The following is a 14,837-nucleotide window of genomic DNA, read 5'->3' on the forward strand; positions in this document are numbered from 1 at the left end:
TGTCTGAGTCTGGAACATAGCTCATCAATACATATCAGTAAAGTTAAACCTTGTTAGGTGACCACAAAATAAACAGAGGGGTGCAGGTAAAGAGACATGTGAGAGTAGCCAGAAAGATCAACTTTTTTGTAACAGAACTAAATGTTTAGTTTTGTGTTTTTTATCTTCATCCCAGAAAATGAACTAAAATAGCTGGGAGCAGCAACACAAGTCAACCTAATGATAATCAGAATTGATCATTTATTCGGTCTGAACTCTCCCATCTTCTCTGGCAGCTAACAAGGAACAAATGGAAAAGAACAAAAGGCTGGGAAAGTCACACTTTACATTCTCTGGCAGCAGATCACCACACGTATGCAACGATCAGAAACATAAACAAGTACACACATGCAGATCACCAACATCAACAAAGAAGGAGTACAGTACAGAGCCCATGTTGAGTCGTCACAGACTCATTTGTATTAAGTGAGAAGAGAGAGGTTTTCACAGCTGCCTGTGGAGAGAGCTGAAGTGGAAGTGATGATTTGTTTGACAGGATGAAAAACAAAATGTACTCTGACAACTGCAGGGAAGCAGTGGAGGATAAACATCCCCAGACATATCTGTTTTTATCCATCTAATATTAGAAATATGAGCCAATTGCAACTGATAGTATACAAGTGCAATACAAAATTACAGAATTTTAAAGATTGATATTTTCAGTATGCTGCAGAATGATGTTGCTATTGTAGAGATTTGAAAAGAAGATAAGTGCATGCTAATAATACACAAATAGTGTATGAAAATAACTGGATACACCCAGTATTTCCAAAATAATACTTCTACTGGAATTTTGCATAGTGCTTTTGCAAATTCTAGTTCTTTATATATTTAAGTTCCATTTACTTTTGTAAATCCTCTCTAACTCGTAGGCTGTGGAATTGTGCTGGTGTAGAAGCTGTGAAAGCTCCCTCTTGGGATCAATAAAGTGTGTCTTCAAATCCAATTAAAGGCCGATAGTTGATTGACTGATTGATCGTTGTATTTATACTGACTTCATTTACTGTTTGATCAAAGAAGATTTAAGGACAAAACAAAAGCTCCTTGTCAGATTTTCCTTCCAGCTAAAGTTCTTTCCAGATGAGTCCGGCTCCTTTCCTGATATAAATAGGTCCAGAGATCTGCAGGCGATTGTCTGCTGTGTGCTAATAATCCATTGACAGGCTACAGTTTATAGGCACAGCTATGTGTCACACCATACCGCCTGCAAGGACTACAACTAGAGGTGCAATAGGAGATGCTGATTGGTTGTTCTGGGCTCTATGACTACTGTTGCTATGCGAGCAGGCCAGCTCTAAGCAACAGCAGGAGCAGCATTTTAGAAATAAGGTGGTGAGCAGCCTACAGCGACCCTATAACTACATATTCTGCCATTGCAGTGAGGACAGGCTGAGAAAATTCTGCATATTCTGAAATGTACCAGCTGATTGAGAACAGTCGGTCTGCAGCTGAGGCAGCGAGGTGGCATCAATGTGTGTGACCAGAGGGGTTTTTAAAGCTTTTTAGACATTAGTTGGAAAAGCTGTACAATAAAAGAGAGTTTAGTGAAAAATACTGTACTATACTAAACTATACAAAGAGCTACGACTCAATGACTGCCAACGACTTAAGCTCCAGCCAAGTGAATGCTCCAGCAGAGCATTTTTTCACTTGATCTCATTAATCAAAGTCAGGGTAACAGCGACGCACAAGCAGGAAGAAGAAGCGGGAGAGCAGAGTAACTGCGACTGTCAGTCAGGATTATCAGTGTAGCATTGTACAGTTTGATCCTTTTGAGCTAGTCGGACAAGATTTAAGTCCTCATTCAAACATTTTAGTCATAGATGAAGAAACAACCTCACTGTATCTTTCATGACCGAAGCCACTAAGGCTACGTTCACACTGCAGGCGAAAGCGCATCAAATCCGATTTTTTGACCCTATGTGCGATTATGGTGCGACAGTGTGAACGGCACAAATCCGATATTTTCAAATCCGATCTGGGTCACTTTCGAATGTGGTACTGAATCCGATACATATCCGATGTCTCAGAAAGCGACTGCTGTTTGAACGGTCAAGTCGCATTAAATCCGTCTTTTACGTCACTGACACAAGACAGACGCCAATTATCCGCGCCAGAGAAGACATCGCGAACGCTTCCTGGCCATCCGGTGAAACTGCTGGGAAGACAACGTTGGAGAAACGTTAACATTTTATTTGTACTGCATAACCTGCAGGTTCTGACAGAAATCTGCAACTATCCTTTGAAGCACCTCTCCTCTAAAACAGCAATAGCCTAAGGATCATTATTAGGTTATCTACATTATTATGTAAATAACAAAATAACTTAAAGCAAAAAATCGGGAAACATGAAGTCCGAAGTCTTTATATTAAGGCCATCAGTCAAACAATATAGTTTGTTCTGGGTCTAAACAGAGCGCGTTGTGTATGACGTCTTCTTTTGCGTATGCGGGCCACTTTGAGCGTTCACACTAGAGCGCGTTTGCTGTCACACTTTATTTGTAGTGTGAACGAGCAGACAAAAAAAAACGGATTTGATCAAAAAAATCGGAATTGAGCATTAAGACCTGCAGTGTGAACGTAGCCTAATTGAAGAGATAATCCCCTCACTGGCCTCCAGTGGCCCCTCATTCTCACTATAACTTTATAGGGAACCATCAGTTGGCTTGATTGACAGCAAATAAAATAATCCAATCCAAGCCAGCTCAATGTGACCAAACTTTAGCATTTACATTAACAACTGTGTTTATTATAGTTTCTGTGCTGAGGAAACTTTAACAAGTAAAATGACTTTGTGGATGACGTCAGTCCAGAAAGATAGAGGAGTTATTTCAAGTCGACATGTCTGTGTCCCTGGTTTGAGAACTCTCAGTAATGTGCCGAGGGCTGTGTACTGTACTTACCCCGTTCCATTCCACGCTCATACTCACTTCCTCGCCACCGTCTGGCCCGCTCTCATACTTCACCGTGTCAGAATTCAGGCTCTCGCGGCTTCGCTGCTTCTCTCGGGCCTCCGGCTCGCTCAGCACCTCAGCCACGCGCTGCTTGTGCACATTGTCCAGACCCTGATGTGTGCACACAACAATAAATAAATGCCAGTTCAACAAATCCAATTAAGCATAAGCTAAACCCATGTACTAGTCGGACCTCCAGCACAGCCTCACCTACACAGATACACTGTACAGCTGTCAGCAACAAGTGCTAATTCATCCAATCCAATTAATACTAAATCTATAGACTTCTACTGCCTGCTGCTCTAAACCCAGCACCTGGGATTTGCTGATTAGCAGTCAGAATAAACCTGGCAGAGGACAGAAAATGAAAAAAAAAAATCCAACTAATTATTGGTAAATTAGCTTGCTGACCACTAGAAATTCAGTTAAACCATTTTTGAAAAAGCACACTTTCAATATGGAGCTAGAGGAAAGCACCTACCTAAGAAGTCACTGCCCATTCTAAAATTTAAAAATATCACTTTTGACTATCTTTACTGCTGTTTTGATATTTACAGAAATCTTAAAGACTTTTTTAAACGTTCAGTTTGGTGGAAAAAACAATTTTGCAACCATGTGATTAAAAGAACATACATGTAAGCATCTAATATAGTGAAACTTGAACAGCAAACCCATGGTGCCAGTGCAGCTAAATTAGCTTTTCTGTTAGCTGGTGACTTCCAGTGCTACCTTGCGTAATTAAAGCTGGCCAACAATACGGTTACACCACAGTACAAAGTACTTTCTGTGACTCTGCCTGAGCGTTTAATTATTCAAGGAGGGAAAAACAAACACGGGACGTTACACTGCCAAACAATCATGCTGGCAGAGTCTGGTCGCTTATTTTATTTCTACTAAAACCTTCTCCACTTGTATTATCTAAATGCTGATTAAAGGTTACATTCATATCGGGATCGAATCTTTCCTCAAGCAAAAAATGACAACGCTCCAAATATATCAAAGGAAGTTTGTGGTGTTAAAACGAGGCCCCAAAGCAGATCCGACTAGTTATAATGGAATTATTGTAATAATTACCAAAATGTTATTTTAGTTTCTACAGCTGTAATTTCAGCAAGACAATGGGGAATTTTATCTTAATAACATGTGTGTCTGTTACTGAATAACTCAATGTTTACATGTTGATGGAAAACCTAATTCAGGATAAAAGCTGCAGGACTTAGACTCCATTAAGTCTCATAAGTAACACCATCAGGGGCAGCTAAAAACAACACCAAAGAAACCAAACTACGCTCCAGGATTCTGAGTGCATTGCATTTTTCCAATTTCACAGCAGCTCACACATTTTCTGCCTTTTAATGTGACGCAAATGCTCAACGGACCCGTTTCATCTGAGCACCGATAACAAGTCATCTGCTTCTATATCTACAGTCCTGTGTTGTTAGTCACATTATCCAGAGGCCACACCTGCTTTCTGGAACGCATCGCAGCTTCCTCCAGGGTCCCAGCTGCCTCTAGCTTGCCCTGCCGCCTGTAGAGGGCACCAAGGTTTTTCAGGGTGGTGGTAACCGTGGGGCTGAAACGACAACCGGTGGAAATTTAATGTCACAGAAAATCGTTTTGGCGAAAGACAATAAAACAACAAGAACAACACGACTGTCTTATAGATGGTTGGCCACAGCTGGTTTAATTGCTTACTACATTTTGTTATGTGTAAACATTTATATATATCATGTATCAGTTTGCTTCCTGTGCTGAGAGTATCACCCATATTTACTCCGTGGAAAAACACTGACCTGTCGACTTTACAGGCTTTGTACCAGCCTCCATACTCTCCAAATGGTGAACCGTCTTTCTGCTTCCCCTGTGAAACACCAATTTGGTTTAGATTTAAGAAATCTGCATATATGATATAATAAATCAGACATTTAAGGATGGAAACCAACCCGCTTACATTGTATGTAGTCAGTTTACATGGAGAAGTGTTAGCAGTGGGATTATAATTGGATCAGTACTTCTTCCCCAGAACATCTAAACCTATTAAACCATGAAATGAACTCTTAGATGGGAGAGTGAAGGACTCGGACCATCATCATCAGTTTTTACTGAGACTTAATATCCTAATCCAATCTTTGTAAAGTCAGTCTTTCTTATTTCATGTTAAATAAGGTAAAAGAATTCAGAGAAGTTTAATGCAGAAGTTTTTTTTTTAAAACTTGGTGTGTTTTGATCCTGTGCAATTATAAGGTTTTGTCTTTAACACTGAAACCCAAAATTAAGAAAGCACAACAGAAATTACAATTATACTTGTATATATGTTTCAGGCTCTCACCTTGCTTTGCTCCTCTCTCTCCTCAGCATGCATCCAGATTGGTTTGTTCTCATCTGCAAAGAAACATACACACAATCAGTCCTGACAAACTCAGATAAGCAGCTAGAGACACCTTTGAAAAGTCACTCTGACTCTGAAGTGCTGTTTTCTGTTTCTTTTCGGCTCCATCCTTCACTAAAATAACAGCAGCCTGAACATATTAACCTTTACTTCAAAGGAGAGACTTATAAAGTTGTTCATGCATGCAAGTTACTCTAAGTTTAAGCTACTATCTGCAATGTCTGAAATATAAAAAGTGTGTGAGCACTTTGTACCATCAACAGAGCCAAACTCCCGTTCATGAGCGCGGGTTAGGATTTCTTTATACAGGGTCTCTGCCTGCTTGAACTTGCCCTGCTTCAGGTAACAGGATGCCTGAAAAACACAAACAATAAGAACAACATGACACTGCGAATGAGCAAAGTCAGAGCTCGCTCTTCAGCAGTTAGCAGTAAGGTCCAGCAATGGGATGTCAGCAACACACAAGAAGCTTCACAGGACTGGGAGAAGCTGAATTAGTTTTTTCTTCTTCCTTTTTTTTTTTTTTTTTAAATAAAATAATTTAAAAAGAGTTGTCATTTTCATGCCACTTGTCATCTGCAGATATTGATTTTTATTCCGCAAATTGACAAATACTTCCATCCTTCTCACCAAGTTGTTCTTGGTCTTGGCCACGTTGGGGTCATCTGGGCCCAGTTTGGTCTGGTAGATCTCCAGGGCTCTCATGTAGTAGTACTCCACCTCCTCATACTTGCCCTGGTTCTGACACAGCAGGGCCAGGTTGTTTAGTTGCTTGGCCACATCTGGGTGGTCCTTGCCCAACACCTGGGACAAAAGAGGAAGAGATATGAACTTTAAACAACCCATTTCTGCCATGTGCTATTTGGTCAGTAACACTTAGCCAACATGAGAAATGCTGGTCAGACGGATTTAGCGCCTTCTACTGAGTTTCACTAGTGTAAACATTCAAATGTGCAACCTAGTTTAAATCCTCAGGTCCAATGTTGTAAATTTGGATTTCCAGGAAGACCAGAAGGGTGTTTGTCAATACGTTGGAAATGTTTGTTTCATCTCCTGCCAAGCTGCTTTGACTTGCTGCACTCTGTTTGTAGTGCGGCTGATTACACTACACGTATGTTTGGAGCAGTGTGCACAGAAGATGTCACATGTGTAAATTTGGTCTAGAGTACTGGGGATCAAGCCTGTAGCCTTTGCTACATACAGTACATGCCTCCGTAGGAATTTTGGCCTTTTGTGGATTAATAGGCTACTAACCTGCTTTAATAAATAAAAAAATAAATAAAGCTGTAAAACAAAACAAAAACAACACCCAAACCCCCCCCCCCCCCAAAAAAAACCCCACTTCTGGATTAAGAAACAGCCTTTAAGCACTGCAACCTCTTCCTGTGAGCTAAGAAGAGTAAAGGTCATTAGAGTAGAGTGCAGCAAGACTAAAAGACATGTATTGGGGCTAGATGCTAAATCACACACACACACACACACACACACACACACACACACACACACACACACACACACACACACACACACACACACACACACACACACACACACACACACTAATATTTTTTCTTATTATATGATTCTAACTGCCCAGTAAAGATGTAGCAATCATAGGTGGATGAAAGGAAAGAAAACAGAGAAGAAAATGAAAAGGATGTGCACGGGTGGAATCAGTGAACACACATGGGTGGCTGGTGTTGTTGGGAAAGGGATCTGATCAGTTAAAAAGAAACCACCCTGAGTGTCACGTTTATGGTTGTAAATGAAAACAAGTGAACAATTAGTTTGTTTTGATTTCTAGTTTCAGTTTACTGCTCGGTAAGTTTGTGTGAGGTCTTAGAACTGCAGGATGATCCCCCCCTCCCTCCCTCCCTCCCTCCCCGCTGGAGACCGACAGCGTCTTTGATCCACAGGATGGTGCAGAGCTGTGTGAGCGGAGATACCTACAGTATTCACTCAGGCCTGGCCTCAATCGCCTCCTCCTGCACCACATAACACATCTGAACGCTTTCCTGTAAACAGCATTAGCTAGAAAACAGATTGCCATCAGCACCACAAAACTGCTGAGGATCTGATCATGCCTACTGATGCCTTCAACCACCAAATGTTCTGCAAAAATTCTGTGGCTTATTGAAAGCTTTCAGGCAAAGTAAACACACTACATACATGTTCTGGTCGCCCTTTTCTAATTAAAAATTAGTTACTTAAACCTTGGAATTTGAACCTTAAAATTCTGGTTTGGTACTGAAAATGTCAGATATGAGGAAAAGAGGAAAGGCTGCAAGTTCTTGCAGGTAGCAGATCTGCTAAGTTATCTATAATTGCAGATATTCGAGTACTGGAGTAACTATAGCATAGACTAAATGTTTGAAAAAACACAATCAAGCAAAAAAGATTTCATCACTGTTTTCATTTTTGCAATCACCGTCTTTGTGTTTTGAAACCAGATGTGATGTATGCATGACTGAGAAACCAACACACTGCGTGCTCATGTGGTAGCAACTAGGTGATTACAAGGCAGACCCAGCCTAAAGCATATCCTCCTTTATACTTGTTGTTTTACCATAATGGGGACCAATTTTCAAAATGAATATAATGGTATATACACTAAAATTGAAACTAGTGATCAGCTTATAAACTTGTCAGGTAAAGTGTTTCCTTACTCACTTATGAAGGAGGCCAAGGACACTTTTCTCATAGACTAGAATTTTTTATGCAACCAGAGGATTCATACTGCTGACCATTACAAAGACAACATATTTAAGACACTTGTATACTGGCTTCACTTTACATAGCAGACCCTACATCCATTGTTTAAATGCAGTCTGTCATCTGCAAGTTTCTATTATCTTGAATCTTTTACAAGAATAACGCTGCTGGCATTCCACATTTTTGCTGTTGCCATGAACTCAAATAATTCTAAAGGCTAAAAGCAAGAAGTATTAACACTTTCTCAATACTTCACAAGGGAAACTTTAAGATGAGTCATATTTCCTTTTTCTCAACAACTTTCTTCAACAGATACAGATACTTTGCCCTGACAGATTAGTGAGGGCAAAGTGAAAAGGATATCACACACACACACACACACACACACACTTCCAGAGTTTCTACAAAAAGGCGGAATGACGAGAGGGGGAAAAAAACATCCTTCTGATTCAGCAGTTCTGCTGCAGTCACTTTGCAATGCCCTGGATGTGCAAAACCACTCCGGCTTAAGCAAGTGCATTATCATCTCAGTTTAAGAAGCATGAAGAAAAAAAAAAAAATTAAATGCCTCGGCTTAACCAAAGCTGATGTTGCATTCTCAAGGAGACGAAGGAGAAGTGGGTTTGTTCAAAGGCAAGAGCTGAGCATAAACAACAGAAAGTGTCTCCTGCGGCTCGTTTGTAAGTATCAAATTAATACAGGCAAAACAGTAGCGTTCGCTCAGGATAAAGAGCCTGCCCTGTGACGAAGGCTGAATACTGATAAAAAAAAATTTAAAAAAAAGAGGAGAAATTACATAAAGGAGGTTGACTACAGTTTATTTCTTATGCAAGCAGTGAGGAAAAAACAAAACAAAAAAAACAGACTTTATGACTTTATGAGTTTTATGTAGTTTTTGTAGATGTGTGATTGTGTGTGTGAATGGGTGAATGACTGAATGTAGTGTGAAGCGCTTTGGGGTCCTTAGGGACTAGAAAAGCGCTATACAAATGCAGGCCATTTACCATTTACCATGTACTTTCTAATATATATATATATATATATATATATATATATATATATATATTAAAACACTTTTTGGAAAGAACAAAGACTCACTGCTGCTTTTCTTTTTTTAATTCCAGATTTTGGCCAACTGCTGTTTTACTCTGAGGCCTCAGTCGTTGGTGATACCCCAACCTGAAATCTATTATATCACAACATATCAATTTTGTTTTTTTTTAATCCTTCTTAACAAGTATAGTTGACTTTTTTTTTTTTGGGGGGGGGGGGGGGGGGGGGGGGGGGGGAGACACACATGCCAACTCAAACAGCCGTAGCCGATCACTGTGTGCAAGGCCCGACTTCTGCCAGCTACAGCTGAACTACAAATTAGCTGTCCAAGAAGTTTATGTTCAGTTTTATATGAGTATAATCAAGTATTTATTGCACTCATCAAGCAAGTTATCTGTGTATGTTAAACACGGTTAAATGCAGCTTGCTAACCAAGCTTGCTAGTGTTAGCTAATAACATAAATGGTAAATGGCCTGTATTTGTATAGCGCTTTACTTAGTCCCTAAGGACCCCAAAGCGCTTTACACTACATTCAGTCATTCACCCATTCACACACACATTCACACACTTAGCACTTCACCATCTCATAAACATGGTCACCACCCCCAAATAAAACACAGTGGTATCTAAAAACTAATGATGAGGCCTCGAAATGTGTCACATAGTGTCCATAGTTTGTTAAATCCAACAATAAACACAAGTGACTGCCACTAGACATGAAAAGCTAATACTGTTGTTAATTATGTGCAAAACTTAAAATTTAGATATTCTAAACAAGTTAATCTGTTGCAGTTATAGTAAATATCTGCTGTGTTGAAATGAAAAGCTGAAGGGACAAGTGGTCAGTTGCTGAGGGCTGTCTGAATATTTTAATTCCTACTATTCATTCTGCTGCCTCCAAATGAAATATTCTGAGTGAAGTCTGAAGTGTTTCAGTACAGGGGCACAAAGTCTGTCTATAAGTGAAAGTACTCGCTAGTGCATCGACTCATCACAGTGTTTGATGACCTCGTACCCACCTTTTCTCTGATCTCCAGCGCTCTCTTGCACAGAGGCTCTGCTTCCTTGTACTTCCCTCTCTTCCCATACAGGACAGCCAGGTTATTGAGAGTTGCAGCAACCTGATAGGGACACAAACACATTTATTATCCCACAATGCTCTATTCTTCCTGGCCTCATAGACATGTTCACTCATTTGCACAATGTGTGGAACCGCAAGAGTCTACAACAGCAGAGTGGTGTCATTGGTCTGATGAGTGAGAAATTGACAAGGAATAAGAGGATGTGGGGAAACAGGAAGTGATTATGCCGGGCTGTAATTTGATCCAAATCAGCTGAGTGATGAATCTCCAACATGTGCACACAGGACGAGTGAGGGGAGACTGCAGAGGGGACCTGAGGTGAGCACTGATCTCTGATTCACACCAAGTTCTGGCAGCCATGTGAGCAGAGTGGGAGGAAACGAGAGGAAGGGCAGAGGGTTGAAGTGATGGGAGGAACGGGAGCTTATTCAGGAAGATGGGAGGAAGAGAGGGACAAAACTCCTACAGTTTGAGAACACTTTTTTCTGCTCTTTAAGACTTAATTTGTCCTCATGTCACAATCTCAAAAATGGTGAAAATATAAAAAAGAACATTTAGAGAACTTTTTTTTTTTAAAGCAAAGGAGCTACAGATTATATAGTCTGATCACAAACCTGTCGATGATTAACCTAAAGCCTTCAAATCTTACAGACAAATTCACAGTTTCACATCCATGTTTTTTAAATCTTGTGTTTGTATTAAGAGTCATAAAGTCAGACACATACTTACATAATTATTTTAATTATAATTAGATTCAGAAAGCATTACGACACACAGACTTGACGACTAAATTTAGCATTATATCCACAGAAAGCAGAACACTACTGCGATTCAGATCATAGTGCTCATGTCTCCTGAACATCCCTGTCAGACTCAGCCAGATCCATGTAGAGCCAAAGTAGCAGCGTCAACGGGAATCTCAGGGACTGGACACTTCAGTTGGTGGGGTTTTGACCTCAAAATCAAGGTGTTTGTGTCTCTTTACAGTCGAAACCACAACTCCGCCTTTTTCAATTACCTCAGCAGATTGTCGCCTTTCTTTTTAGTGGCAAACCAAGAGCCAGTTTTCATAGTCCAAGTCCACTTTGACCTATGTATGTGTGTCGGTACATGATTTACCCAGAAGTTCACGACTGATTAGGAAAGAGAACATGACCTCAACATATTGTTTGCCCGTCAGGCTAAAGTTAGAAGTGGCTTACAATACCGCACATTGAAAACAGAAAGAAGAGAAAAGAAATTCTATAAAAATGATATGATTAAGAGGAAGAAAAATCACTATACTTAATCACATATCAGGTAATGTGTCAGATTTCGTCTGGGTGATGGATCACTGGGGTGAAAAAAATAAATTAAAAAAAAAATCACTTTCTTCTTTGGAAAAAAGGGGAAGACGTGGAGAGGGCTAACCTCTGTTTCACACAGTGAAGAGAGACGAAGGTCCGAACAGTGGAGACACAGGCCTGCTGGGGTTAACCTGCTGCATGCGTACAGTCACGTTGACAGAGAGAGGTTAAAGAATCTGAGAACAGGCCGGGGTAAATTATTAATGACACCCACGCTGCTTGTCACAGCCTTGGACAAACACATGCTACGGTATCATTTTAAATGTATGAGGTAGGTTGCTATGCTTTTTGTGAGATATTTGTGTGATATGAAGTAAACAGATGTGCTCTACAATAAATAATATAAAGACTGTAATAAAGTGCACTGGGCCAACCATATTTTCTATGAACCAGAAAAACGGTCTGAAGCTCCACAGTATAGTAGTTAACATATTCACCTAACGCAAAAAAAATCTTGGTTTAAGACTGTGAGGATACACAGCTTCTTGGGTTTCATCAGGAAGGGCCTCCAGGATTTATGGCTGCATGTGCTGAAGGGAAACTCATCAACTGGCCCAGATCACATTAAAGTACTGCAATAGAATAAACTCTATAGTGCTGTTTATATATTTTCCCCCAAATGCAAGTAAAATGTCTGCAAAGTTACAAAACCTGAAATCCATAGGGAGTTTTTCTCTCCAACAGAAAGTAATGCTCCTGAACTGCCCACAGTCCTGTGACTCATCTGTCACAATGTAACATTTGCATAATTGTTCCAAGCACCTAGTCTGGCACATACTCAAAATTTTCAGAAGATAATTTTTATAGCTAGAGCTAAAGCAGCTTCTCTGAGCTAAGCTAAGTGCAAAGACGAGAGTATTCCTGAATTCTGAAGAACCAAAGACCTAGCAAATTTGTCTTGTTGTTGACAGCAACCACTTACTTGGTGGAGAACTTGATGGTCCTAAGCAGTTTCAGAAATGATAATGCCATTGCATGAAAGCACTGAGCTCTTTCTACAGCAGAGAATGCTACCCTGTGTGGTTTTCCAACCTGTTGGTCCAATTACCTTTCACTCATGGTGCTAAGCTCTCAAAGAAGGGAAATCAATACATCCAACTATACCTACAATACTGTTGATGTGGCCTGAATGTCTTAACAAATGACTATATTTGTCTTCATGTTTCACCACCGCTGACTGTAAGAACAACCTCCATTTGGAAATAATTCATGCTGTGAAACAGTGCAACACATCTATCCCCATTAATATCAACGGGATTACACCGAAACAACAAAGAAATACAGAGCACAACAGAAGACCTACATGCAATGTATCAACAAATACACTCACAGCTGGATGGTCCCTGCCAAGTGTCTTCTCCCTGATGGCCAGAGCGTCATTCAGCAGGTTGGCAGCCTCCTTATATTTGTTCTGATCCCTGAGAGACCAAAGCAGACAGAGTTAGACTGAAATACAGACACAGAGATGGGCAGAATAACAGACAAGCACACATGAACACAAACATAAACTATGCTGACAAGTTCAACTAATGGGCCACCATCTTCAGTGGTTCCCACAGCCAGTGCACAAGAGTACTGACAACAAGTCAACTCATTGTTTTAGGTAACTAAATCAAAAGCCCAAGCTGATTGTTCAGTGGCTTAGATTTATGTAAATGGAAAAACATGGCAACAATCCTGTGCGACATTTGTCCAGGTTTTAGGCGTCATTCCTTTGCTCCTGTCTAGTTGGGCTGGAAAATTAACTTCCGTTACTGTCCTATAAATCTTTGTCAGGCTACGTTTGGCTTGTTCTGACGAAAGCATCCAGCTCTGATTAAGAAGCCAGTCACACAACACTTAAAGAATCCCTGCCAAAGGTTTCAAGAGACATGTCACAGTGTTGTGAGGGTGACAAAGTGTGCTGTTATTATCTCAATGTTAAAATCTTAGCTTTTTATGATATCTTCCAAACACAAGAATTCATTAAAAGCTGTTTAAGTCTAAGAGGATTTTGGAGTTTATGAAACAATGCAGACTACAAACAAAACTTTTTTTGAGCATGAAATTCATTCATTATATAGACCACCTCGCTTCAGTTAGCAACATGATCTCTTTAAAAACAGGACATCACCGGCTTTCATTAGAAAAAGATAAATACATAAAAATGCATGTGCATATTATTAGATGTTGCAGGAGTTTACCTGTAAACAAGGGCTAAGATATTAAGCATTGTGGCCACATCTGGGTGGTCGTGTCCTGAAGTCTTTTCCAGGTCTTCCAGAGCCTGTTTGCAGAGAGGCACAGCCACCTCATACCTGCCCTGAGACGCATACTGGATCACCAGGTTGTGGAGGGTCCTCAGTCGAGCAGGAATCTCGTATCCTCCCTGCTGAGCAGCAGCTGCTGCAGCGCTGCTGTGGGCTGGCTGGACTACAGACAAAAAATACGAAAGTAAATGAATTATTAATTAGGAAAAACCCATCACTGCACTGTATAGAAAATGATTGTTAAGTACAACCTGGTATTTTGTATCTGACCTATTTAGAGTAATGTGATATACTGTACACGGGGCTGTGAAAAGGTATGGAAAAAAAAAAGTTGAAAACATTTTCCTCTTTCCTGATTTCTTATTATTTTACATATTTGTCACACTTTCATGTTTCAGATCAAACAACAAAAAAAATTGTCCCATCCTGTTAAATCATGAATGAATTATTTTTAACCCTGTTTTTCAGAAAGCTGAATCGAATTTCAGCAACCACACCGAGCCCTGATTACTGCCACACCTGTAATCACTTAACAGAACCTGTGTGACAAAGTTATCTCAAAAAGCAACACGTCACACCACAATCTAAAGAAATACCTGAGAAACAAAGTCACTGACATCTATCAGTTTGAAAAGTATTACAAAGCCCATATTCATCAATAAAACAAAAAAAGTCTGAGCAAAAAAGCCATCCATGGGAGAGTTCTGACTCCTGACCAAAAAAAAACACCACAAAGACTCGTCTCACATTAGCCAAAAAAAATATCCTGATGATCCCCAAGACTTGGGGAAAATATCCTGTGGGCTGACGAGACAAAAGGTGAACTTTTTGGAAGGTGCGAGTCCTGTTACATCTGGCATAAAACTAACATCAGTTTGCACCCAAGCTTAAGTGTTCTTTGGTTATGCAGCAGGACAATGATCCAAAACACACTAGCAAGTCCACCTCTAAAGGGCTATATATATTGATATTTATTATTCAAGTTGTGCTGATTCAGTAAAAGGATGTTACAG

The 14,837-nt window shown here is 40.1% G+C and overlaps 1 protein-coding gene across 6 annotated transcripts in view; it reads right to left on the reverse strand.

Annotated features, from left to right (window-relative positions):
* The window catches only part of klc1a (kinesin light chain 1a), a 43,822-nt gene that overhangs the window by 13,497 nt on the left and 15,488 nt on the right, over nt 1-14,837 (reverse strand). For 5 of the 6 annotated variants that reach the window (XM_085257550.1, XM_085257551.1, XM_085257552.1 and 2 more), the window contains 9 exons: nt 13,759-13,987; nt 12,906-12,993; nt 10,167-10,268; nt 6,012-6,185; nt 5,636-5,735; nt 5,322-5,374; nt 4,786-4,853; nt 4,457-4,565; nt 2,942-3,103 (listed from right to left, as the gene is read on the reverse strand). In XM_085257550.1, coding sequence (XP_085113676.1) covers nt 2,942-3,103; nt 4,457-4,565; nt 4,786-4,853; nt 5,322-5,374; nt 5,636-5,735; nt 6,012-6,185; nt 10,167-10,268; nt 12,906-12,993; nt 13,759-13,987 — 1,085 coding nt within the window. The remainder of the gene's footprint in view (nt 1-2,941; nt 3,104-4,456; nt 4,566-4,785; nt 4,854-5,321; nt 5,375-5,635; nt 5,736-6,011; nt 6,186-10,166; nt 10,269-12,905; nt 12,994-13,758; nt 13,988-14,837) is intronic. The other variant, XM_085257555.1, reaches the window with a different exon arrangement.

The sequence above is a fragment of the Mchenga conophoros genome, linkage group LG19, assembly GCF_057382185.1.
Source record: "Mchenga conophoros isolate Kocher_MC1m ecotype Shallow Benthic linkage group LG19, M_conophoros_male_GT1.1, whole genome shotgun sequence".
Classification (NCBI taxonomy): domain Eukaryota; kingdom Metazoa; phylum Chordata; class Actinopteri; order Cichliformes; family Cichlidae; genus Mchenga; species Mchenga conophoros.